This window comes from Coturnix japonica, chromosome 4 (genome assembly GCF_001577835.2).
Source record: "Coturnix japonica isolate 7356 chromosome 4, Coturnix japonica 2.1, whole genome shotgun sequence".
NCBI classification, from domain to species: Eukaryota; Metazoa; Chordata; class Aves; order Galliformes; family Phasianidae; genus Coturnix; species Coturnix japonica.
In genome coordinates, this window is record NC_029519.1 from 58,389,437 (window position 1) to 58,416,829 (window position 27,393).

Below are 27,393 nucleotides of genomic sequence, written 5' to 3' on the forward strand. Positions count from 1 at the left end.
CGGTCCCGGCGGCGGGGCGGGGGGTGGAGAGCGCAGGGGGGGCCGGGCGGGGAGCGAGGCCGGAGCCCCCCCCGCATGTAAATGAGGAGGCCGCCCGGCGGGGACCGGCGGCTGCGCGCGGTGCCCGTAGGAGAGCGCGGGAGGATCCGCCGGAGCGGAGCGGGACGGGCCGGGTCGGGTCCCGCCGCCACGTGCCGCCATGGAGCTGGAGGAACTGGGCATCCGCGAAGAGTGCGGCGTGTTCGGCTGCATCGCCTCCGGAGTGTGGCCCACCGAGCTGGACGTGCCCCATGTGATCACGCTGGGGCTGGTGGGGCTGCAGCACAGGTAAGGGGGACGGCGCCCGACCCTGCAGGGGGAAGTTAACGCGTGGCCGGGCGCCGGGCCGGGGCGCCCCACCGAAGGGTGAAGAGGAGCGGGGCTGCCGGGGGCCCGTCCTGTTCCATCCCGCGGCAGCCGGGCAGCCTCCCCGGGCCCTCAGCAGCAGCGGCTCCCGGGCACTCCGCGGACTTCGCCTGCAGCCAACGAAGCGGCATCGCCCCGGCCCGGCCGTGCGGGGGGTGGCAGGGATGCGCCTGGCTCTCAAGGACCCGCTGCCATGCCCTGCCATGCCGTGCCGTGCCACGCCATGCTATGCCCGGCATTGAGCGTCCCTAAATGCAATCCCACCGACCTGAATCTACAGAACCAGAGCGGTTCTCGAGGAGTCCTAAGTTCCTCTTAGCCGTAACCGTTCAGATGCATCATAATAATAAAACTCGGCGTCTACCTGAGGTACCTCTATAGCTGTGTAAAGGAAACTGCATTCACCGCGATTCATTGAGGAAAGTGCGAGCTCCTCGTGGGAGCAGCCGCACGCACATGCTGTGTGTGGCCCCGCTGGCCTACGAACACCTGCATAATATTGCTTAACTTCCTCTGGGTGAACGGTAGGAACATTGACATGCAGGGCAGCTCGGGAAGGCGTGCTGCTCTAAGTACACATGCACAGATTTATTCTCTATATTTTGAGGTCACAAACATGTAAGGGTTGCTCCGAATTTGTTTTGGGTAGTAGAAACAGTAGAAGATGCAGTCAGTTTTTCTGTTAGAGCCCAGTCTCATACATTTACAGGTAAAAAAAACTTGCACTTACATCCTAACAGTTTTCTTTGGGTTGCAGGTGTACCATCATTCATGAACTGTACATGTTTGCCAGTGCCCATCAAAATCGTTTTTATTGGGGATGATAAAGCAACAGAATGTAAGGAATGAAGCCATGTGATCAGTGGCCTCATTTTTGGTTGAGCCATTTTTCTGGAAAGAGCCTGGAAAAACATCCTAGTTCATTTATGCTTACAGTCACGCTGCTGGACTTGGGTGAAGTTTCTTAGTTGGAAATAAAATGCTGTACTTTCATCTCTTTGCAGCTTACTCTCAGTTTTTACTGCAACCTTGTTCAACACATAGCTTTCTTCCTCTCTTTTTGTAATGGACACTTGACTTTGATTTCCGTGAGCTCTTTAATATCAAATATCTCCTGTGGTGCCTTATATGATAATAATGCTAACGTTGTGGCTGAAGCTGTAAGCTATTTGCAAGTTATGCAAAACTACAGCATAAGCTCCTAATGTCATACAGGCCCTACCTCTGATGCTGATCTCTTATCTCAGTATGGGTCAAAATTCTCAAAGGATGCTTTCTTGGAGACATAAACTTGGATGTAAGTGTAAAATGAAACTTGTTTGCTCTCACTGTAAAGTGAACGGACATTCAACTTGATACACATTTGCAAGCAGTCAATATCAAGTGTTATATAGCTGAGATGTTAACTTTCCCATTTCCTTCTTTGCCATTTCTGTCCATCCTCTCTGTACTTCTCCTTAGCATTCTGCTGTGAGGTGCAGTGAAATGTGCCATCCCTTTCCGGAGGTAATAAGGTACCAAGTTTGTTCTTACTTCTTTTTGGAGTATCTCTTGAAAACCAAGAATAAGATAGATAGCATTAACTGCATTGGTAAATTTTGTTAAGTCTGTTCTTTTAAACTGAAAAGCTAAGAAGTGTCTCTTAGCCATATTCCTTTTGGGGATTAAATCTGAAAGAGAGATGCAGTTAATATTAATGGATAGTCCCAACCATGTCCTGAGCAACTAACAGAGGTTTCATTGTCCATTGGAAGCTACATCCCTTAGGCCTCACACTGAGATTAATAGGGATGTTTAGATAATGACTACTGGCCTGAGATGAGCACGGTCACAATTCTTTTACATTGCTAATTATTCTTATGCTATACATGTCAGAAATTGTCCTTTAAGGAAGGCAGAATATGGCTTTTTATTGGCTTTTACTTTATAGTCATGTACCATGAATTGAAACAAAAAACTGAGCGTATTCCTGCTTGCGCACTAATCAAGGCCTTCCCTGCACTAAGAACACAGTCCCAGTTTAACTAAGGACATATTCTAAGTCATCTTTATGAAAAGTAAGCTAGAGAACAAAGTAAAATCCAAGGACAGCAAACCAAAGTCAAGTTAAGGGATATTGGTAAGGAGAGGGTTTTCTTGGGGGCAGTGAGAGAGGGAGGAGGAGTACTTTGAGTTACAAATCTATTAAACGTCATTGAAGTCCTTGACCAGGACAAATTTGCAACGTTAATCTTGGAACAAGTGTGATTCCTGTTAACTTTTTGCAAAATTCTCTGGAAAATACTTTTGGCAGTAATGCCGTGTGCTGAAACTGATGTTCATTTCAACAAGGTCTTTGAAAGTCCTCTGCTGTGCAGGTGGAAGCCTGGTTAAGGAAGGGAATCCTGCCTGTCCCAGCTCAGCTGGGTCTGTGTGTGGAATTTGTTAGGAGAATGGAAGTAAATGGAGAAGAAAACTTGCTTTTCTGATACTTCCCCCTTACTGACCACTATTAAAGCTCACTTAGTGATGCCAAAATAATCACCGTTATATGTGTAGAATTTTTACTTCATTTTCTGTCTAGTGGAATTACTTGTTGTTTCCAATTAGCTACTCTTTCTAATATCTGTAGACAGTATAGCATATCAAATAACATTATCTACGTTTTCTATGCATCCCGTTCATTGCAATATAGATTTTAAAGGCTTTTTAGCAAGCTATTGGTATCCTGTCTTACACTGCAAATCTTACTGGAGCAAACTGGACATGGCAGTATTTGAATGGGAATTTTCTGAGGAGCATGGATATGCTGTGGGTTATAATTTGCTATGTAGTATATTTAACTTTCATTTAAACTCAGAAACCCAGTACGGGTTTAGTAGATCCTCCATTCTCAGAGGCAGGAATAGTATTGTTAATGGTTTAATTGTCTAAATGCCTTTTTTTGTTTTAATTAATCATATTTCTATATACATTACCTGCGGAATAGACTGGGAAAGATATTTGTGTAGTAATTATTTGACCCCTTATGATATTTTACCAGCACATTGATGCTGCATGTGCTGCGTGGTTAAACATTCCTGAGTACTTTCAGAGACACACACTGCATGTAAATGTGCTAACACTTTATCTTCAGTTAAGATTGGTGTAAGTTTATAGGCCATTCTATGCTGCTAGATGTGGACAGCCCCATTTGGTTATATGCCCCAACCCTCACTACTGCAGGAAGAGGAGGATGGAGGCCTGTGCGTTTGGTGGCTGTTGAATCTGCTCTGCTTTTATGTAACTTTCTGCATGGTGATTTCCGGAACATGAAGGCAGATTTATGTTGTAAGTTGAAATCCCTGAAATCTAATGCTCATTTAACAAAATGCAGCTCAACCCTAGCTCTTGTTTCTGGATGTAGAGTAAGCAATTGGAATGAGATAACATAAGGAGTGGGAAAAACAGGAGGGAAGCGGTTCTGAAGTGTTTAGTAAAGGCAGATATTTCAGAACAGCCATTATGTCCAATGGAGTTTAATTCCATCATGTTAACCTACCCATGGTGTGAGAGTGAAACTCTAATTTTTTTCTTCTCATTGCCTTTAGATAAGTCATCCATGTAGGTATGATACAGCTCTCCAGTTATTTTCACAGGATTGCTCTTAATTGGCTTGACTGCCTGTACCTCACAGTAGAGCCTGATGCATGGAGGGAGGCTTGTATGTGACACAGGAGGGCTGGATAAAACAGATTGTCTTGCCTGCTCTTTCTGCTATGTCTCACATTCATGTTCTTGATCTTAAGGGGGGAAAAAAAAGCAGCAGCAGCAACAACAAAACAGAACAACTTAGAAGTTGTTTGGAGGGACTTTTTATCAGGTTACAACTTAAGGCTGGACAACTCATTTGAGCACAATTGCTTGTGCCAACACAAAGGTTACTTTGCTGCAGGAGAAAGGTGGGAGTCTGGAGGAAAGTGCCATTTAAGCAACAGTGGTGATTGTGGATCCACCAAGAATGCAAGTACTTCTGCTCAGTGAAGCCCATTCTCCATGCATTTGGCCCAATATAGTTTGGTCTACCAGGAAATCTATTTGGGGCATTCAGAATGCAGAGTAATAACCCTATCAAAGGCACATAAAGTGAGCCATTTGTATCAGCGAATAAGTGTGGTTTAGAGGTGAACTGAACACTTAATATAGATCAGAGTGGTGACTGCAATGTTTATCTGCTATACAACAAAAAAATGAATATTTGTAAACTGGGAAGGAAACAGGTTTGTCCTTATGCTAGACTGAATGATCCTCCTGCAAAAGCACGGGTATTTGAGAAGGGAGAAGAGCAAAGATCTCTGTTTTTTATACTGTTGCTGTTACTCCCATCATTCCTTGATATTGGTTTTGATATTTCAGCTGGATCATTTCTATGATGTAATTTGTATTAGATTATCAGGAGCAGTTATATGTGAACAACTTGGTCTGGCCATGTTGCTTAACAGGAACCATACTGTGGTTCCTAAGAACCTGCTTCTAAGCAGCTGTACTTCCCAGACCCTTTCAGTTTTCCTGCAGTGCTCTTACACCTAACATTTAGCTCATGTCAGTACCCCAGGTTCCATTCAACTTTCTTGTGAGTGTGCCTAGACTAAATATTGTGTGATTATCACAAGGCTAAAGCAGAGCAGAACCATAGCACAAGCTCAAGTGGATGTAAAAATACTCTCAAAGGATTAGAGTATTGGCTTAAGTAATCATTATTTTCAAGGGACTTTTATTGAGAAAGCCTTCATTTTGGTGATACTCTATTTGGCCCATTGTCATTACCGTGGGTGATACTGTCTAAAGGAGACAGACAACAGCTTTAGGCAACTGGAATTCTAAATGCAACATTCATGTTATTTTGTCTCTAACCAGAAAGTGATGTTGAATCACAACCATAGCTGCAATGAAGGGCTTTCCTTAAGCCACTTGGATTTATCTATCTAATCTTCCTATATATTCAAGTCAATTAATTGTTAGGAATAAGTGGAAATGGTAAGTAAATTTTAGATGATGCCAAACGCCCCTATACATTTGATCTCGTACTGCTACTGACTGAGAATAAATGCGAATGGCAAAAAAGACTGACAAAGAATGTTAAAACAGCTTTAAAAAACAAGTTATGCTTTGTAGTCACAAAGCAGAATACACAAAAGCAGATTCACCTTCGTTGCACATTTGTTGGTGAGGTAAATCCTGCTCACTGGCAATTGCAGACACGTTTTCTGAGGGAAAAAAAAACACAACACCTTCTCCTTAGAAAGTTACGTGCTCTTGCTTTGTGCCTTTACCCTTTAGTGTTGATGTGAACCATTTCCATATATAGATTGCAAATGCATTCTCCAGTTACGTGCTCTGAGCTACTGAGAATTCAGTCATTTGCCTGCATGCTTTTGTGCAGTTCTCACCTGAACTATACCTTTTAAATGCTTGTTTCTTGAAAGATATGCTTATTTTAATGAATAAAATAAATATATCTTTTTTATTTTCTGGGGGAGGAGAAGGGATTTGGGGGTGCAGCTGGGGTGATAGCAAAGCTTTGGAAAGACTGCAGTCCTCAGAGTGCATTAGTCAGAACTTTAAGTGAAGTTTGTCTTCTTTGTCATACAGCCTTCCTAAAGTTGTGCTTTCTTCTGTGAGGGCAAACTCAGTACGTCGCATCTAACATTTGAGCTGCTCCAACTTAGGGCTAGCACAGCCGAGAACTTACTGGGCTGCTTCTGTTCACTACCTACACAGAATATAGTTTGCTTTTTCTTTTTTTCAGCTGAGCTAGTTCTGTAGCTAGTTAGTGTAGGGTTTTTAGAGTTAGGGTTCTGGTTAGGCTGCGGTTGGACTTGATGATCTTCAAGGTCTTTTCCAACCTGGGTGATTCTATGATTCTATGATTCATGTCCTATTAGCAAACTGAACTGATTTATAGGGTATCCAGGAAGAAAAAAGAGGGGATCTTGTTGCAGTGAGTTATCAAATCAGCTTCAGTTTCTTTATGCAGCCTTAGCCTTGCACTCATGGAATGGTACAGTTATGATAAACATTTCTTACTTGCTGGGGTGGTCATATTTGGTGGGTTGAAATGTTAAGTGTAGATGTTTTATTTGATCAGAGTGGTATTTGCTTTCAGTTTAGCCTGTTATTTGTATCACATAGGTGAGCCAAGGCATGCAGGGAGAAGTTATATCTTTTATTAGACTGATGCTAAAATCTCACTGTTAAGGATTGTGATAGAAACTCTCACCTTTTTCAGTTTAAATAACTGAAGGTGAAAAAATCAAAAGGGAGCAACCATGTATTCATGTAGGTGACCTTCTCTTACAAAAAAGTCTGTTTAATTTCTTACCATTGGAATCTTTTTGCATGCTAATTTGGTAGAAAGTTCATTAAACCAACCTGTTGCATGGCTGATGGATGTGCATACAGCTGTGTTCTGTTGAGGTCTTGCATTTCTTCCTGCTTACAAAGCCTTTCTAATAGTAACTTTTTGCCTTCTGTTACTGTGTTCACTCTCTCTGTTAATAGTTTTTGAAACTGGAATATGGTGTTTTCAGAAGCACTTTTCTTAAGTGGAATGGGCGACATCTCTGTGGACAAAAGCAAAGTATTTAGTTAGAGTGCACAAGTCAATGAACTGCTGACACAGAAGTTTAGCACATGCTAGATTTTCCTAATACTGGCCTTGGAGTACCCTCTTTTGGCAGGCATTACCTAGTGTTGCATAAGGGGACATTGTATAATGACTAGTAGGAAAGTAGACCTTGTGAAAATCATCATGCTACTCACTTGTATTTGAAAATTTTAGCTTTACCAAACTACTGCCTTCTGTGAGACAGTTATCTAGGTGACAATATATGAAAGTGCATTTAATCACATAAAATTAGTCTTTTTGGGGTTAGTTTGTAACAGTGCACTGAGCAGCTTGAATTCAAAATAAGGGGGATCCTCCCAAATGCTAGCTTAGTTATTCCTCATTGTTGGAGTTTTTGATCATTTAGGGTTTGCCAATTTGGGCAGGAATGAAAATAGCTCCCCTACTTTTCTATATCAGGTTGCATATCATATATTTTTGTCCATCCCTTCATTTTTCTCTCACAGTGATTCGGTAACATACTTCCTTGAGAACAGCTGTCTTAACCTGAATGGGGCTGGTATTAAGTTCTAGGATTGATTTTTTCTTAAGTGTGAATTAGTATATGGCATACAATTAACACTAATGTATAGGTGCTTTAAAAAGTCAGAGGCTCTTACCATCATTCCATGTTTTTCTCTTTATACCCAAGGATCCTGTGTTTGCTGTAACGTCTCCCACTGAAACTTAAGAGAGAAGGAAGTTGACTTAAGTATTTTGCAGAGATTCTAAAAACATAGTCACAAACTAAAATGCCTTAATACTGTAAAAGCAAATACATTGTGACAAGTGAATTGGAGCAGTAGGTGTCTACTAGAAAAGTTAGGCACTGGACTGGCATGCAAAACAAAGGTGGAGATGTGTGTTTGCTTTACAGATGCTTCAGCAAAGCTTATAATTAAAGCATCTTGTACAAATGGCTGTTGTTTTCCTTTATTTTGCAGCGGTGTTCACAGTACAAGTTACACAGCCCTTTTATAGCACAGTAAAATAGAAAGCAACCAGTTTGGCTCAAATACTTTTGATGCTGAAAAATTCCATTTAGAAAGAGTAGAAATGAGCAGTACGGTCTGCAGTTTCTAGATTTGGAAAAAAATGAAAGTTTTAAGAATATCATTTAGAGTAAGAACAAGGGAGCTGGGAAACAGTGTCATTTTGTAACTGTATGGACTTATTTCCAGCCACAACTGATGGCACTGCAAGATGGTGCCACTGGATACCTCACTAGGGCTCTGATTCATGAGTGAGCACAGCTGCCTTAAGGATGGCTTCAGCCATTTCTATTTAGGCTGTCCGTGTGACCTCTGCTACCAAAGTGCTTCAAGTTTTCAAATATTTGCAACATTGCAAATTATTATCTAACATGTAGACAAAAATCATAATTCTAGTTTATCGTAATTCACTGAGCACTAAGATGCTTTGGCAGACTTGCTTCTACATAATCTACCTGACTGCTTTGACTCTCTGGGGCACCTGCCCCTGCTCCAGGCAGGTAATAATTACGAGTGCTGAAATATATATCACAGCCCTGGATTTTTTTCTCTCCTGGCTGGTGTGAATTGAAATAATGAAATCTGTTTGGAGCTCTCGCACTTAGTATCAGCTTGCAGCCCTCTGTCCTTAAGTGCTTTATGTGCCTGTTGGATGACCACTAAAACCTGTCATATTTTTCTAGCACCATTTCACTGTATGTCACTTGAGATTCCTGAAGCACAAAGACTCTCCAGTAACACTGAGCACTTCACGTATTTGTACTTTTTGTTAATTTTCTTAATTCTAAACTCCTCCAAAGACCACTTTGAGTATTGCCTATTTGACTGGGCATAGAATCAAATAAAGGTAGTATCATAGAATATCCTGAGCTGAAGGAGACCCACAAAGACCATCGAGTCCAGATACATGCTCTTTAGTTATTTTCCCTCCTCGTTATGATCATGTATTTCACCCCTAGAACATGGGTCAAACAGGCAACTTTAGCATTCTGTTTAAGTGCTTTATCTCATTATTGAAGTCTTTAGTACCTGATAGGAGGCTTGAACTTTCACATCCCCAGCCTGATGGACCTAGAGGCTGTCTTCTTAAGATACAGTCAACTTCATCATAAAATCTCATTTTTCTCCTGGGATTACCAAGATGTTCATTTTCTTTCTGCAGTGCACGATATTCATATTTTAGGTTCTTGTACTTCGTGCGACATTGTTTCCAGTCTCTGTCTATTCCACGTTTCATTAACCTTCTGGCAATTTCCTCAAATATTTCTTTATTTCTTGTCGCCCCTTCAAGCATTTGCTGTATCTTTTCATCTGACCATATATTTATCAGAGCTCTGACTTCATTGTCGCTCCAGTGTTTTCCTGCTCCAGTATCATTAACTGTAATAACTTTAAAGTGATTTTGTGCTCCTTCCAAGGGGATATGATTATCTGAAAATATAATGAAGCAACTGAATACTGCTGAGTTATACATACATTAAAATGTAATTGTAGTTGATGATTAAGTAACAAGCTGAAGGATTAATTAATATTTATAATAATTCTCTGGATGCAAAAATCTTTCGGTTTTGCAATATTAATATCCATATATGCTTATGTTTCTTTCTAAGTGTGCAAGATGCATATATAATCTCCTGTCCTTGGAAACCATCAAAAATTCCACATTTTGTCACTGTGATTTTGTTGCTGTTGTCAAACACAAGACAGATGTGTCTGAGTGCTATGTGCAGGATGCCAGTAGGCTTAAAGCTTTAAAAGCAACAGTTTATCAGCAGTTGTAAGAAATTAGCTTTCCAGTGTTCTGCTGAATTAGAATGGAGAGAAGAAATATTATTCAAATAACCGTGCAGTACAAACCTTCACTGAAATATTAATGCAAGTTTTGCTCATGATGGAGAATAAACATAAGAAACTACATTTTGGGTGTAGTGCTAAGACTAGGCAGGAGACAAAAGCAAATAAGGTAGCGTTTACAGTAGAGATTTGATTGATCCAGTTTGGTCCTGAAATTACAATGACATTTTGTTTCAGCATAAATGCATGGAAGTTAATACTCACCTGTCTCAGGTATCTGCTTTGCTAGTGGTGTACATGATCTGTCTTCTGAGGTAGAGCTTATGGAATCATCATCTACAGAAACACACATGTTTGAAGAAAGTAGACATAGGCAAATTAATCACTGAGAATATTCCCATTTTCTGCATGTAGCACCTGTCTTAATTAACAATGTTGTAACCCATTAGTCTTAGAGGGTTTTAAATAAGTCTTTTCCTACGTGCCTCCCTAAATCAAATTATCTATTAGCATATCTCATAAGCTTTATCTTTGTTTCTGCTGCCATGTTCCCCCAAAAGGTAACTGGATGCTGCACACAAGTTTAAATACTTAATTAAATATGTAGGTGTACATCAATGGTTTGTTTCTTCCTTATAGGTCGATTTGCATAACATGTTTGTGTGCGTTGACTGGCACAGGTGCTCCATCCATTTTTGGGTGCCATCTGTGCAGGCGTGCTCTTACAGGTTTACTCACACCTAGTAGGGCTTGAACTTTTTGAAAATTAGAATCAGAAATTACTTAAAAATCCTTAAAATAAATAAATAAATGAATAAAAATGTTTGTGGGTAACTTGGGTTAATAGCAAGAAAAACTGTTCTGTAAATATCTATTTCATGATCAGTTATCCCATAATTCTTCAGAAAATTCTTGCATCTTCAGCTCTTGGAAGTACAACCTTGAACCCAAAGGGTTCTGGTTCTAGCATACCTGGTCTAGAGGGACGTATTCCTGCCTATAGTGGGGGGTTGGAACTAGATGATCTTAAAGGTCCCTTCCAAATCAAACCATTCTATGATTCTACTCTGAAACTATTTATTATTATTATTATTATTATTTTATTAAACTATGACGTAAGAAAGATGGCTTTCCTTTCACCAAATGTTCATTCTCTCAACCACGCACTCTAATCTCACTGTGCTTCTGGCAGTGGCATTTGCTTCTGACCTAAGTGATTGCTGTCTTCAGTGGATATTATGTGACAAGAAAAGGGAATTGGTGTGTCTAAAGCAATCATTTGTATTTTGTGTCACTGTGGGTGAACTCTTCTCTTTGCATTAGGGTGGCCTTGCTATGCCTCTGAACTTTCAGGGACATGGTTTTACTTTATCCTTAATGTAATTTGTGTTTTCGGTGTTACTGCTGTCATGGCATTGCTCTGGTGTTGTCCCCAGTGTCATACTCCTTACAGTTATGTAAACAGTTGTAAAAGCTGTGTTGGACGGGAGGTCTGAACAACCAATTTCAGATAACACAATTGCCAAGGACAGCTTCTTGCATGGATTGCAGAAATGCTGATGCATACAATGGAAATTTTCTTATGGCATAAACTTTCAGTCTAAGAGGGGAAAGGATTTTCATTCCAGAATCACCACATTCAGTTTTTTTATTCTTTCATTTAAATTCTGGGTATAAACAGTTATACTGTAAAAGTAGAATTTGGTCCAGGTTGCTTTTTTTTTTTTTCCACTCTGAAATCAAACGAAAGCAGGTTTTATCATAAGTAGAATGAGTATAATATGTGGGAGTAACATATGAATCATAGGAATCTGCAGTTCCCATTGAGGTAGAAGATGCTGTTACAAACACAGTTTTCACATACCTATATCAATTGTCTCCTTCTTTATTTGTGTAGCTTCCAGTGCTGCTATGGTGGAACTGCTGAAGTCCTCCTCATCTTCAATGATTTCTGCAACAAAGATTTAAGAGTTCTTAGTAACTACGCAGTCCCTAAGTTATGTCTGTAGGACTACCAACTTGACGGTGTCTGTAATTATAACTATTGCTAGAGATTTCATCTCTTAATTTAAATTAAGACTGTCACTTCTTGATAACACTGGGCTTCAAAAGCCTTGTGTAAGCAGTTATAACATAACTCCAGAACATCATGTGACAACTTGTCATGGTAAGTTTATGGATGAAAATTACAAACTCTTAAGTTAGTAAAATCTGGATCAGGATGTTTAGAATTGTTCTCTGATCATGGTTGTAAGTAACACAGTAACTGATAAGCGGGTATGCAGCAGAGCAGGCAAGAGGTGACTTTTGCAAGGGGTCTTTCCATACCCACTGAAATACTGAAAGACTCCCAGGTGACTGATGCCAATAGTCACTGAATTAGCCCCATCTGGAACAGGAGTTTTTTCATTGACATCAGGGTGGTCTGCCTGGATAACTGATCTACAGGACTGATTGCTTGCTTGATAGAGACCAAGTTCCTTAAGTTCCATTCCTGTCCTCAAAGTATCCCCCCTGCTGCAGTTGTGGCAGAGCTTACCTCACACTGTTGGGGCCCAGGCTCTGGGCACACTGACAGTAGGTCCATGGGCTCTCCTCCACGGGGAGGAGAGCTCTGCACCTCTGCCATTGGTTCTCCCTTGTTTAATGGGGAACTCCACCCCGTGCCCTCGGACAAATTGGCAGATGATGCAAGTGGACTCTTCAATCATCATTTCGAGGTGAGGAAACCGGTATGCAGAGATTACATGCTGAAGGCCACGCTGCAGATCAATGACAGCAGCTGCTGACTCCCAGCCTCATTCCATTCAAGAATATTGCCCACAAACATTGAGCAATAGCGCACGATCTATAGCCATTTTATTAAAAATTACCCCCTGAATCAATACAGACTTGTTTGCATCAGACATTCTTTATGATGTGACCAGCATCATGTGCTTTTCTTTCCTTCTTTTTTCTTGTGAGCCAAGAGTGTGTTGGTAGAAAGCCTGGCTTTTTTTCTAAGCCACTTGCCTGAGTTTCTGGGGGAGGGCATGAGAACAGCACAACTGAGCCAAACAGAACTAACCGTCATTGGTTTCTGGCACATATAAAAGACACTGGCTCCATCCACATTGTTTTATCAAGCTTTAGACAATGCCAGCAAATGTACTTAATCTCTACTTTGCGTTTGGAATGTTGCTCACAAAGCCACCTGAGCAATTCTGTAGCAGTCTCTGCTTTTACTTCCTCAAACTGATAACAAGCTATGTTCTCTTTTCAGTACTGTGCTCACTACTGCTGTTTATCCTGCATTCTGGGCTTATGAGGCAGGATTAGTAATGTCTTCTAGTCCTCACCCTCATCTGTGTCATGTATGACACAAAAGCACATCTACTTCATACCAGCCTAAGACATACGCATTAAAACATTCTCTTTTGACTTTATATCTGCACATTTAAAAATTCTGTGCACATAACAGTCAATATTAAATAAATAAATAAATGCCTTGAGTACATTCTGACTTAAGACCTTAACTTTAAACAACCTTTTCTTAAGTATTCTTAATTGTTTTCTTAACAGCGTACCATGACAGGGTCACAACTTATCACAGATTTGCCCTTAGAGAGACATACAGTAAAGTAAGCAGCGCATCAAAGAAAAACAATAATGACAGGGAAAGTAATTTGTTGGAAACAGAACACATAGATGTTTTTATATCAGTTTGCTGGCCTTCCTTAGAGTCTTGTCTTTGTCTCTACTGTTGTTTCCTGTGGTACTTCAAATTTAAGCAAATACCCATACATAATTTGTGTTCGTGCTGCAAAGTGACACGTTTGGAACATGTGCTTACGCATACAGACTTTGAATTGGCTCTTCTAAATAGATTTCTGGAATTAGCTGCCCTTAAAAGCAGTCTCATGTTTTATGAAACAGCAGTAAAAGTGAATAAATATGGTTTTATTTCCTGATTGACTTAATATGGGTAACCATTATCAGGACAGGAAAAAGTTTGCAGTAACCCTGGGCTTTCTTTGCCTGTTTTTGATGAGAGAATGGTTTTGTGACTGGTACAAGGCTCTGGTGCACTCTGCTGGCCAGCCATTGAAAGTTCTTCTAGCACAAGGCTTTGAGAGAATGTAGTACAGTAGCAATCTGTCAAAGAATGTGTAAGGATTTGTTTACCTCTGTCTATTCCTTCCCAGGTGGACATTTGCTACTCTTTAAGTGGCAAATACATTTGCACAGAGCTGAAAAAATAATGAAACACCTAATAACTGAGCACTTGCTCCAAACTGGTGTGTATGTCTTTTGACTAATACTGTCTTAATCTCTTTGCTTGCTGGAGCACGGCATACCTGGCCAGACTGTTCATAAATGATTAGCAACAGTGATAATGTCACCATGGTTTTTAACTCAGATGCATGCATAAGATCATAAGAAACACATGTACTGCAGAAGAATCTCATACACCTATGCACTTTTATGCTACTGCAGTTGCTAGAAAGCAGATGTCTCTAGTTCATAGAAACAACTGTGCGCCTAACTCTGCCTGCTGTCTCCATGTACAAATTAGGAAGATGCCCCAGCATGAAAATGCACAGCAAGGTTAACTGAATTTCTAAATTCATATTTATGCCCATTTATTTATTTTAGAATTCTTTAAAATAATAATAAATAAATGAGTATATAGAGATTATAATCATGTACTTGTTGAGAAACGGTTTTCTGTGGAAGTTCTGCTGAGTAGGTAGTAGCCTTAAGAGGTCACTTCCCAAAAGCTATGGATCACCAGAATTCTCTCTATACCGAAGAACCCCTGTAACATGGTATCCCTGCCTGCTTGCCTTTTTCACTATTTATCATACGTACTCTTTACTTAACAGTTTCTCACTCTAAATTCACTCAACTATCAGGGAAAGGCTGGTACCACAACTCGAGGATAAAGGGTGCCCATGATATTGTGGTGTAAGAAACAAGCTTCTGTTTCGCTTTATGTAGTACCTAAAGATTGTACCATAAGCAGCATTAAACACAAAGTAGTTTTTACCATTCATGATAAAATAATTTGATCCTGTATTGTTCGTTTGGAAACAGAGAAAAGGATTTTGGAAGCTGAAATTGCATCTTATCAAAAGTGGGTGCTGTTTTTTTTTGCCTATTTTTCCCCACAGAAGTTGGAACAGTAGTCTTCAGAGTGGATAGGCTAAGCTAGAGAAACGCAGAGAAATACTTGCAATTTTATTTGTTGCCTACAAAATCAGATTGCAATTACCCAGAAACAAACAGAAAATGCCAATAAAATACGAAAAGGGAAATGGTAACCATTGTAAGCTATAGCTGCCTAACTGCTACATGTATCCTAAAGGAATATTACAAAGTTAAAAATACACACTCAGAAACGTTGGAAATATACAGTTAATTTTCTCTTAACTAACTGTTTCAGAAGCTTGCAATCCAAGAAGTTTGTAACATTAACACAGCAAGCACTTGAAAACTAAGCCTTATGACAGTTTAGTAGCACTGCTGAGTCTATGCGTTATTACAGTGTCGTGATTTTTCCTGTTGATGGGGGAATATGGAGTTTGATGCATTTTACACATTGTCTTGAGTAGGTCTCACTGAATAGCGATTATGATATCTTATATATTTTGTCCATTTCCAGATGAGGAAAATGCACTATCTGTCACAAGCTATTTTTTCCCTAACAAATGCCTCAGGTGTCCATGGTGATCTGGTAAAAGGCTAGTTGCATATTTCTTTGTGAGTAAACTTCAAGTAATAATGAATCTAATTGTGGCAAAGCAAAAATGCTAATAGTCAGAATACCTCAAATTACCTCTCATCATCAACTGCCTCTTTACTTATTTGTCATAGCTGTTTCTTTCCTTATATGAGAAGCTGCCAGATTCTCTGGATAAGTATTTACGGGAATATCATCGGACAGAAGGTTTTGAATTTGACATTAAAGCCTTTCAAGTTCACTTTAGACCGTTTTAAATTCTGTTGGAAGTACTCCTTAACACCTTATTTATGAGCACATTCTACCTCCTGCTATTGAAGGAGACTATTAGGTCCTCTCTGCCAAGCGGAGACACACCTTTCAGACTTTCATTCATGCCCTTAGATCATTGCTGAACTCCCACTTCCCCCAAAAGTTATGCTTTCAGAAGTAAGCTGTAATGGTTCTTTGTAAAGAGCGTGTGACTTTTGTTTTCAGTGGCCACCACGAGATAGAAAGTGATATCTGAAATAGAAATTCTCACCCCTGGCATGAGTGTTGACAGAATTCTGTTAAATATTGACCAAATCACATTGTGAAAATGAGAATTCTGTATTAGACTATGCACAGGAGATGAATAATTATGTGCTTTGGGGATATGCTGCTTAAGTAAATGCAGTAGTATGTTATGCTCAACTTCCTTAAATCAGCAGCTTCTTCTTTATTTTGTGGGCCCTAAATCTTCAAAAGACTTTAATAGACTGTTTTTATCAAATTCAGCAGAGCTCTTTAAATGTGTTCATGTGCCTGTAATAGAATTATGGTTATTACTGTGATATCTACATTTTCTGACTGTTATTACAATGGACACTTATTTTAGAAATCCATCTGAGATTACTAAATTTAGGAACTTATATAAAATAGAAGACTTTTTAGTTTACCTGAGTCAGAAACTTTCTTTATATCTGCAACCTGTAGGTCTTCAGACAAATTACTAACAGAATCCTCTTCACCTGTGTCTCCAGGTATTTCTGTGTAAATAATGCTATGTTAATTAGGGCGTTTCATTTGTCTTCTACAGAAGAACAGCTGTGCTGTGTCAAATCAGATGAGCCATTCAACCTGTGATCCACTTTATGCCAGCAGTCGGTAGTAGATGCATAAACAAAGAGTTTAGAAACAGCAACTGAAAAGTGAAACTTCTCCCAAAACGCTCTAGTAGTTTTTGATCAGACCATCCACTTATCTTAGCATTACATTTTTCTTCACTGACTTCTTCCATTAACCTGCTAGGCTTATATTTTTTGCCATAAAGTCACCCACTGTGTAGGATTGTTACTGTGTAATAAATGGTTTTAATTTTAATTTTTAAAGAAGGTGCCTCTTCCTGTGTGTACAAACAAGCAACAACAAAAAATTAACTCTTTTGCAGTGTAGGTTCATTGGTCTTTCCTATTTCTGCATTAATCCGTTCAGTATGAAGTTATCTGTCAATAAGCACAAAACAAATAAGCAACAGTTCTGCCAGGATTCTTTATGGCAGTCGTTCTGCTATTTTTATGATAGCTGTCTCACTAGTTGGGGAACGTAGCTCAAAAGGCCCCCAAGACTGAATTTATTGGACAACATACGACAACATGATTTTTTGACAGTTGCCTCTAACTGTAGACTTCTTTAGCTCAGTATCTTCATTTGTCCAGTAGCAGTCTGACCATCTCTCTGATCCTTTCTTATCTAAGCTGCAAATGGTCTCTTCAGACTTGATTTTGATTACAATTGTCTCTCCGTATCTCTTCATCTTGTTTCCTTCTTTTTGTTTCCTAGTTTTGTAAAAAATGCTTGGAGGAAATCACTGAATAATATTAATTGAACTACTGGACAAAAGAGTTGATTTTTACTCCGGGTTCCTTCACCCCTCCCATCAAATTGGTTCATCTACCTGCTTGTTTTTTGTGATTCATTTTTAAGATTGCTGTTGCAAAAAAATTTAAAGCTAAAAATGTTAAATGATACGTGAGTAACTGGAGTACTTACCTATGGAGTCCTTTCCTGATTTTGCGTCTGTCCATTCTGGAGGCCTCTCACTTTCCTCATTATCTGATTTACTTGCTTGTTCCATGGTACCGTGCCCCAGAATAGCATCCAGTTCATTAAAAAATTTCATGCTTCTACTTGTACTCCCTGAGTCTTGGCCATTTTTTATGCTCTTGTATTCATGTTTCAGATTTTTATATTTTGTCCTGCACTGCTTCCAGTCCCTGTCAATTCCGAACTTTTGAAGTCTAGCGGCAACCTGTTCAAATATTCTTTTATTTCTCACTGTCCCCTCCAGTTGTTGCTGGATATTTTTGTCTGACCATATGTGTATCAGAGCTCTGACTTCATTAACAGTCCAGTGTTTTCCTCCTTCATTTGCTACTGTTGGAATGAAAGTCGGTGTTTTAGAAGCCTCTACTGCTGGCGGTGGATTACCTGCATCGTGTGGGGTAGGGGAGAGACACAGACACAGGTTACCTGCATTAGGTTGGTGGGGTAGGGAAAGGACAGAGAGAATGAGGATGAAGTATGCTAGTTCCTAATGACTTTTCTAGCATAACGACTTAATTTCCTGCATTCATCTCATGCTTGTACATGCAGAACTTCAAATTGGGCAAGGACCTGAAGTATCAATTCTTAATTCCAAACAAAGCACCCCTTTTGGGGGAAGTGGAGAAATGGAGAATTTTGCCTTGAGTCACACAAGGACATTTATGTGATAATGAGCCTGGACAAAACTGCTCCCTTTCTCTTTGCAGATCAGCATAAATATCAAGATTTCAATGATCAAATATATATATACATTGATGAGCATATATGATCAATGATGATATGATCATTGATCACATATATATATATATATATATAAATGAAAAATGACAATTTGAGAATCTCAAATGAGACTTCATTTTGACTGATAGTTGCATTAGTTTGGGAAGTTCTATCTCATGCATTTTACAAATCTTTTCAAAAAATAAATTAAAAAACTTCTCAAAGGGAGCAAAACTGCAAGTCCACAACAGTAAATGACTTATTTTTTTTGCAGTCATACTGAAGTCATAAATGCTTTTGCAAGTTTCTTATTCTAACAGAGCAAGCCAGACTGCGGGGTTGGATACATTATAGTCAGTGGGCTTTGTGTGATGGCAAAAATATCTGACCTTTGCTTGTACAGACAGCAGCAGTGGAACATAGTTGAGTATAATAACCTGTCTGGGGACAAGCTTGTCCTAGATACAGGCATTATTTGCTAGTCTCTGTAATTCATTGTAGTTGTGAGAAAGCTGTACTAAGAAATAACAATATTTTTCCTGTTATACCTGTGATAACTGAAACTCTGCAGCAGCCAACTGACAGACATTTTATTGGGAAGTGTAATTTTCAGGTGACATATGCCTTCTTCATTTCTTCCTGAGGGAAAATGCTAGCTTACATGTGAATGCAGCCATAGGAATTGACATGGTTGTCAACTGTCAGCACCAGATAAGCTTGATGTAGTCTCTGCTCAGTATTACTAGGAGTATTTCACCTATCTGTGTTTCCAGAGTAGTTCATTCTTCGCTGTCAGAGAGCACTGTGAACACCAGAGGGAAAAGCCCTAGGGGAAGAACAGCTCGCAATTGGCTCTGCATTTCTCAGTCATACCTTCACAGTATAGTGTAGTTTGGGAGGGAAAAGGTTTCTTTAGTTCTGTTATAGTCCACTATTTCTCATTATGAAGTTCATTTGCAACTGAGCTCATTTAATATTAAGCAACATGGGTATGAAGGGCTCAGGGTGTTTTTTTTAGCAGTGTCTGAACTACTATCTGAAATCTAAAGATGAAGAAAGGCACTAGAGAAGATATTTTAGTACCAGTACATATTTGAGAGCCTGTGCAATTTAATTTACTCTGCTGGCCTCACAGAAAGCAGTTTTTCCAGAACTTAAGTTGTTTAGCAGGCCAAACAGATCTGCTTTGCAGTATGCTGTAAGAGCAGTGATGAATAACACAGACCTATTCCTGTAAACTTTGTTTCAGATATGGCAATAAAAGTTCTGGTTATATATATGAGTGTGTGTATACAGTTACATGTGGTATTCTTGTCTCATCCTCGATTTCTTGTTATGCCAGGCAGAAGGAGTGTAGTGTAACTATTGAATGCCATAGCTTTAGCTGGGGCCCTATTTTCTCTCAGAATTGCACCTTGGAGATTATGTAGTGAAAGTTGAGCCTGGACTGGGATGTACGCTAGGGCATAAAGGGTGTGCCAGAAGTGAAAAGAGCACTTGGGGAGGTTCAGGATAGTGCTGCTGTTCATCCAGGTAAGGAATGAGCTCATCATTTCTCTCTGATTCTCCCCAAAGTGTATTCAGGTCTCTCTGTTGTTTTCAGCAGCCTCTTGAAAGAGCTCACATGTAGGATTTTCTCCTTATAGCTTGCCAGATTTATACTTTTGCTCTGTAATGACTTTCTTTAGCAGAACTCTTATAGGAGTCCTACTGGACAGTTTCAAGTTGCATTCTTGTATGCTTGGTTGGACTAAAACATTGTTCACCACCCTTTGCTTGAAGAGAGGACACAGTTGCTATGAAGACCATTGTGAACCTGGATTACTCAGTAGGAGAGGTCAGACCTCTGCACTGCTGTCCTGGCTCAGGCCATTCACTCATGCTACTTCAAGCAGAAGTTACATGAGTTGGAGAAAATCCACAAGTTGACATGTGGATCACACACTACCATTTGGCATGCTTTCCACTAGCATTTAACAAAACTAATACGGTTAATATGATTAAGCTATAACATGGGATGTCTTTTGAGTAGGAATGGCAGTCAAGCAGGGGGCGTATCACATGCAGTGAACAAGTGATCCACAAGACTGCTAAGTACTAAGACCAGGAAGGAGAAGGTGGAATAGTGTGGTTATTTTAAAGCATTTTGATCAGGAATGGAATGATGGCGTATTCAAGCTATTGAAAATGCTCTGAAAGCTCAGAAAGCTATGCATTTAATTTTGGGTCACTGCTCCATCATACTATACCTAGTTGAACTGGTCTGACTTGTGACATAAAAAGTAGTGGATCTCCTGGAGCATCCTCATCATCTTCTAAAGAAACTGATAATTCACCTGGGAAGGAAAGAGTTTTCAGATGAAAAATAGGTATGGACAAAATTAGCTGATGTTAGTTTAAGTGAAAATGTCCATACATGATTAAATCAGTAATTTTGTAATCTCCACACTTAATTTATATTTAAATTAAATTTAAACTCATTTGACCTGTCCTCATAAAAGGACAGGAATTATAGAATATATATAGAATTCTATATATATATAGAATTATAGGAATTATAGTAAATTAAATTACTTTACATCTACATACAAAGCCTGTTAAAATATATTTTATTCTAAAATAATTGTTGAGACTGACTTGATTCTAGCGACCCATAAACTTTTCTGACTCTAGGTATTTGAGGTGGCACTTTAAAACTGTAGTTTGGAAGCAGAGAATGTAAAGACGTACAAAGAAGTAGACTTTGCACATGGGTTCAGATAAACATGAATCTGTTTATATAACCAAACAGAACTTTCTGAAAAGAACATTTAGAGAAAAATAAGAAGAAAAACATGATGTTCAACAGAGTTCTGGAAATCTAGGGATTAATTGCACAGGGATTACAGGAAAATACTTTGACTAGAGTACGAACATACTTGTAGCCAACTGAATTCAATCTAGCTTTTAATGTCTTGCATTCCTACGTTTCTTTAACAAGCAGCATTATAGCAATTGCTGTGTGCATTTGGAAAGCATCATATGTAGCTCAAATTATGAGTCAGCTTAATTTTCACAGAGGACAGACTTCTAAGTTGTGCTGTATGCAACACACTGTGTTGACAGGAAGTTTGGAATGATGATTTTGCAGTTATGCTGTGTGAGCTGCTGCTGTTTCCAACCAGGCAGGTCACATCGTTCAAAGCTACCTACACAGCAATATTGCAATAATGGTAACAGCGAGCAGTGACAGGACGCAATCCTGATGGAATGTGGCATCCCTGACGTAAGTGAAATTGAAAACTGCATTCAGAATCATTTGAAAACATTATCCTAAATCCTTCCGACTTTCAGCAAGACCCAGGATGACTCATAGATGCCATGGCTGCATCTCTTAACTGCTGCCAGCTGTACACCTTGTTTCTCTGGAAGAAACTGTAGCCCCCTCCAGCTGGCTTGACAGGAAGAAAGGTGTACTCCTGCCTCCACCCATAGTGCCAGGCCTTGTGCTTTATCTGACTGAGAGCTGCAAAGCAAACTATGGAGAGGGAAATAAGTTCTTTGTTGGAGTCCCAGTGAATGGTTTATGTGTGGGCAGTGGGATAAACAAGCTGTATTTACATGGTATGCTTTAAAAATAAACTGCTTAATATCATAAGTAACTAAGAATAGAAAGCACAAAATATGTTGTATTTGAAAGAAAGGATATTTTATGGAAAATACGTATTTTATGAGTAAAAAAAGGTTTACATGCATGTATTGCATTCTCTTATTAATAAAGCTGTGTATATTGAATATTTGTGAATGGCAAGTTTAATGTTGAAGTCTAGATGTAGAAAAAAAATTACGTGTGGCATTTTCAGGTTGCATTTCCATAGGATCTTTTTGCATTAATGGTAGCTAAGTTGAGTGCATATGATAAAATTTCCTTGCTGATGAATTTCTGTTCTGACTGAACTGAAATTAGTTTGTTTGTTGGTTTTTTTTTTCTACATTTGCTGTTGTAAAGCGAAGGGCGAGGAAAGTGAGTTTGTCCTCAGATACCTCTCTCTTAGATTTAACCATGATTTTAACTATTAACTTATTTAAATTACTTTCGAAAGGAAACTGATTTTATAAGATGAAAAAGAATAATAATCAGGAAAACACTGCAGAAACACCATTCAGTCCCATAGAAGTAGACTTTTTCAGTTTTCCCTTCTTCCTTCCCCTCCCCGGTAGTATCCCACTATTTGAAAGAATCAAACAAAACTTGCTTTGCAGCTTGATTTGAAGGATGAGTATGAATATTTAGACTGAGGCTAAGCAGAATGGTAGAAATAAAGGAATGTGTTGGGGAGCATGCACTGTCCGTATCGTGCATTTTAAATCACACTTTCCTACAGCTAAGTTCTCCAAATGAGATCTGCATAGTGAATATTATTTTGCACAAGTTTTAGTTTTCTGATAGCCTTTTGTTGTTGCTGCTCCTCCTATGCAAGGCAGAAGCCTTGGGTTCCTCCAACTGCTAAAATAAGGCTTCTCTGCCCCTTTTGAAAAAGAGAGGGGTAGGACTGTGCCTCCCTCCTCTCCTGTGACTTTCAGTGGCTAAACAGAATTTGAGGAGGACACCTGCAAGGACACAGATGTACATAGGTCTTAACAGGAGATACTTGTATGAAGCAGTCCCTTTCCTCCTGAAGGCATCAGAGGAGCTGTGAGGTTCATGGCGGATAGGCACAGCGGGCTGTGCAAAGTCACACTGCCATCTGTGGGAGTGCCACATTCACATCTGCACCCACGAGACACTTCTGCCCAGCAGCAGCACAGCCACAAATGCCACTTCAGCATTAGAACTGAATTTTGAAACACCGAGCCTGGCAACTCCTCCTTTTGTAGCCACCACAACTCTGATGGCAGTGGGAAAAGACTGCCCTTGAAGCAGCAGTTTTTGCATCCTTAAATGAAGGAAGTTGATGCTGTCGGCTATTCACTCTGTCCATGCTGCAGATGAGCGTGTGCTGCATAGCTGCAGGACACGTCTATCCCTTAGAGTGCTTCCATTGTGGCTGAATTATGGTTGTGGGAATCTTTGCATTTAAATTGTTGCCGCTTGTGTTACATTATGTCAATTGCAGTTATTTTTACAGCTTTACAGTTATTATTACAGTTTCATTTAGTTTATATTTGTCCATAAAATAGTTTGCTTTTTGTTTGTTTGGGGTTGTTTTTTGTAAAGGAAGTAGTAGAAATGCTTGTGCATTTCAATGGTATTATTTGTGGTTTTTCCAGTCTGGGATTAATAACTGCAATCAACCTTTCCTGATTTAAACTTGCAAGAGGTCTAAAGCAGATGAGAACTGGGATTAACAATTGGTGCAAACTGCATCAAAACACAGAGGATAACCTAAGGCCGGATCCTGAGAAGAGGGACCCTGATTTTAGCCTTGTGCTCTCCTCAGGAGTGTAACAGCTTGTATCAGGCACAGATTTTACTCTCAGCTCTGCATATGTGAAAATAAAAATGGATTGTAGTAGCAATACATAGTGCAGACAGCACATGCTAAAACAGCATAAAATTGGCATTTTATTTTTAAGTGACTTGTGACACATTAGAGGCTTTCTGCTAATGATGACAAATTAAGGTCGAGCTTTTAGCTAAGGTAAACAGTGGCAAGAGAAATGTTAATTCCTTTTTCTCAGACCTGTAAGACGGCATTGTAGAAGGAGCCTTGGAAGAATACAATGGCAAGCTGTATGTCCAGCATCTCTGTGCCATTGGCAATCTCCTCTAATACTATTTTAGTGGGTTTGTTGTTTCCTTTAAAAAAATCCACAGTCTTAATTGATATATAAATTGGTATATACTGAGAGGAAAAAAAGGGAGCTTATCTTTGAATTTCTCTTTGTAGCCATGTTATTTTTGATACTTATAACTGTTACTAGAGCTTGTGCTTCAGTGACATTCAGAATGTGATGAGGAGATTTGAGCACTGTCAAATAGCAGATTGACCCTAATGAAATGTTAAGCACAGCTTAAATGCATATGTAAAGACGGCTGAATCAAACAAGGGATGCAACTAATTTGGTTAAAAAAAACCAAAACCTTTCAGAATAAGAGCAGTTGTAGTTACATGTTTTGCCTCAGAATATTCAGATAAATGTGATGATTTTTACTTTTTCTTGGATAGGAAGTTAGTAAATATCCCTCTGTTTCTCAAAAAAAAAAAAAAAAAAGAAGTTAATCACTTATGGAATAATTTACCTTTAGTCACTGTAGCTGAAATTTCAATTACAGAGAAATAAAAATAAATATCAGAGATTTCAGTTGTGTCCCAAGTAACAGTTCTTGAAATAATGATGACATTTTCTACATCTGCATTCAGTATTCTTTAAGTTTAGAACTGGAGCACTAATAGTCATGGTTCCAAAGTATCGCAAATGAAATTAAAGGGAAATAAAAGGAACTCGCAAGATCATCTTTCCTTAATTTAATGCCTGGGCTCCATGCAGGAGCCTTGACACCAGCAAGTACTTGCAGAAGCTTTACTGCATGATTCGGTGAGAATTACGCTGTATTTACAGGCTTCAACACTGGTGGGTGCTAACATGTCCTGCCCTGTGCTGAAGCGCATCCCGTCTGGGGCTGCTCTACAGCACTGCCGGGCTGGGCAGCCTCAGCGCAGAGCCGGCAAACTTGGGCTGTGGGCTTGTTTGCCTGGGGCTGGGGGCTTTGTGGTAGTTTTTAAACAAAGGGTGGACATAGAAGCAGAAGGAGTTTTACCTTGGCTGCTGTCTGCGGTCGGGCTGGCGTTGAGCTGCGCCTCGGTGGCGGAGCACCTGCCGTTCCCCTCGGCGGCCAAGTGTGCGACAGGTTCGCATCGCAGTATGGCATCCAGGTCATGAAAAAACTTCATGGTTTTAGTGGCATCCCCGGAGTTGCGGGCGTATTTAACCGTTCTGTATTCATACTTCAGGTTTTTGTACTTTGCCCGGCACTGTTTCCAATCTCTACAAACTCCTAACTCCTGCAGCCTTTTGGCAATGTAGATGAATATTCCTTTATTCCTCAGGGTGCCGTGGAGCTGCTTCCTGATGCTCTTCTCCGACCAGATGCTTAGCAAGGCTTTAACCTCCTCCTCAGTCCAGTGCTTCCCCGCTCCACTCTCCATGTTGAGAGTGACCTGGAAATGATTCACTATTTCTAGCCAAGATCTGGTTCCCTAGGCAACCAGGCGCCTGCTTCTCAGCGGCTCCGCACGCCGCCCCGAGCACCGCAGGCTGCAGGCCGCCCTGAGCTCTTTGCTGGCACCCAGAGCCCCAGTGGGCCCTCAGCAGCTGCATTGCTATCAACCAGCACTCTGCCCGGCCCCTGGAGTGGCCTCTCACCCCCCTGTGTGGAAAACGGGGCCGGTGTCACCACCGCGCTGCCATCAGGGCAACAAAGCCGGTTGGGCTGGCTTGCTACCTTGAGGAAGAAAGACACGGTTGCAGAAAGATAGCTGTGCTTGCACCCACCCCATGCTGGGGACAGGCTGTGTGGATGCAGCGCGTGGGTGCAATGTATGAGCGCCGCAGCAGCTCCTCTCCACCAGCAATATGACGCTGCTGCCGGCCGCTGTGTGGGCTGTGAGGCGGTGTGGGTGGTGTGGCAGCAACGTGGGCATGATGCAGAGTCTCACCATTGCATGGCCAGGTGGCATTTGCTGTAAAGTTGGTGGCACATGTATGCATTTCTGTATGCATTTTTTACTGCTCATTTACTACCGATGATGCGGTAATTAAATGCTTGCACACTTAAAAATCGCTAAATTGGTAAAATGCCGTAAGCTCCATGCTTCCTTTTTGTTTGTACGTACTCTTCTTCAATTAGCACTACATAAAAGACCCCTACTTGCAAAGGCCTTTTATTCAGGATGTTTGCTTCTCTCCCTCTAATTGATTTTGGGATGATGTTTTAAGGGACACTATCAATATTGAACTGGAAATCATCTACAATATTGAAGTTTGAATTAAAAGTTGCTGAACGTGGTATATCAACCCTTAATCTTACTGCCGGTCATTATGTTAATAGACAGGACATCTTCCTGGGTTAAAATAAATGTACTTAAGAGTTTTCTTATCTCTGATTTGTATTTTTTCCACAGGGATCATTTATCTCAGTTTGTTCTGCTATCTTTGAGCAAATGTTCTTTGAATGTTGCTGTACACGTAACTGGGTCTAGCTACAAATACAAAGATTTTGTTGCTTAGAGAAAATCTTCAGTTGTAGATTATAATATGTTACGTAGGCTTGCAGCTACTTTTATTAATGCTTATACTAGATAATTCCTCAGTTGAGTGAAACCAGTCCAATGGATGAATAGCAGCTTCTAGTATTCTAAAAATATTCAAAGTGGTTCATTTTCAAATAAAAATATCTTTCCCTTTTACTCCCTATTATGTATGAGAATGCAGTAGGATCTGAGCAGGCCAGTACAATGGAGTTGTGCTGCTTGTGGTATGGGGCAGACGCTGGACTGTCCCTGTACAGAGTCAGGGAAGACAGCTGGGAGGAGAAGCAGCAGGCTAGGGAAAAGGCTGTCATTTAGCTGGTAGTGCTCTTCTGCTTAGCAAAACACAGCTGCCAGCCTGAGACCAGTCCACCATAGTGGAATTATTTCCATTTTCAGTGACACTGTACTCCAGAACTGTTTTGCTGTGGTTCAGAAGCTACAGTGCCCAATATTAGGTTTATGTTCTCAAGCACTTTGTCAGGAGGTTCACACAGCAGTTAGCGGTGTAAATGCTAGTTTGATTGCTTAAGTGCAAGAGCGCAGAAAATTTGTGTAGGTGATCAGTGGGAGAAAAAATGCATTCCCTTAGGCAAAACCAGCAGTTTCTTAAGACAAACCCATACAGAAATAAAGTAATGCTTTAGAGACAACTGATAGCTAGAGCTGGTACTCTAGCTAGCGCTGCTAGAGCACTGCAAAGTGGCTTTTCAGATTAAACATCTGCTGTTATTTTATGCTTACACTGAAATTGGACTGGGGTAAGAGGCTGAGACAGTGCTTATTAATGGAAAGATTTCCACTGAATTCAGTGGGCTTAGGCACAAACCTTATGTG

At 40.1% G+C, this 27,393-nt stretch overlaps 2 protein-coding genes across 6 annotated transcripts in view; one reads left to right on the forward strand and one right to left on the reverse strand.

Annotated features, from left to right (window-relative positions):
* Nucleotides 1-76: 76 nt before the first annotated feature.
* The window catches only part of PPAT (phosphoribosyl pyrophosphate amidotransferase), a 39,533-nt gene continuing 12,216 nt past the window's right edge, over nt 77-27,393 (forward strand). Inside the window, exon 1 of the mRNA XM_015862231.2 lies at nt 77-327. Coding sequence (XP_015717717.1) covers nt 200-327 — 128 coding nt within the window. The 5' untranslated portion in view covers nt 77-199. The remainder of the gene's footprint in view (nt 328-27,393) is intronic.
* On the reverse strand, nt 1,920-26,073 carry LOC116653347 (zinc finger and SCAN domain-containing protein 29). Of its 5 annotated transcripts, none has more exons than XM_032444232.1 (10): nt 25,068-25,531; nt 20,575-20,661; nt 17,552-17,989; nt 16,459-16,548; nt 11,681-11,767; nt 10,081-10,152; nt 9,052-9,453; nt 7,651-7,716; nt 6,796-6,986; nt 1,920-1,955 (listed from the first exon to the last, which is right to left on the reverse strand). In XM_032444232.1, the coding sequence occupies exons 1-10, from the start codon at nt 25,453-25,455 to the stop codon at nt 1,935-1,937; spliced, it is 1,842 nt and encodes a 613-aa protein (XP_032300123.1). In that variant the 5' UTR covers nt 25,456-25,531; the 3' UTR covers nt 1,920-1,934. The 5 variants fall into 5 exon arrangements, with proteins under 5 accessions (XP_032300123.1, XP_032300122.1, XP_032300126.1 ...); XM_032444231.1 differs by lacking the exon at nt 1,920-1,955 and adding an exon at nt 1,966-5,630 and having other exon boundaries at nt 25,068-26,069; XM_032444235.1 differs by lacking the exons at nt 1,920-1,955; nt 9,052-9,453 and adding an exon at nt 1,966-5,630 and having other exon boundaries at nt 25,068-26,073.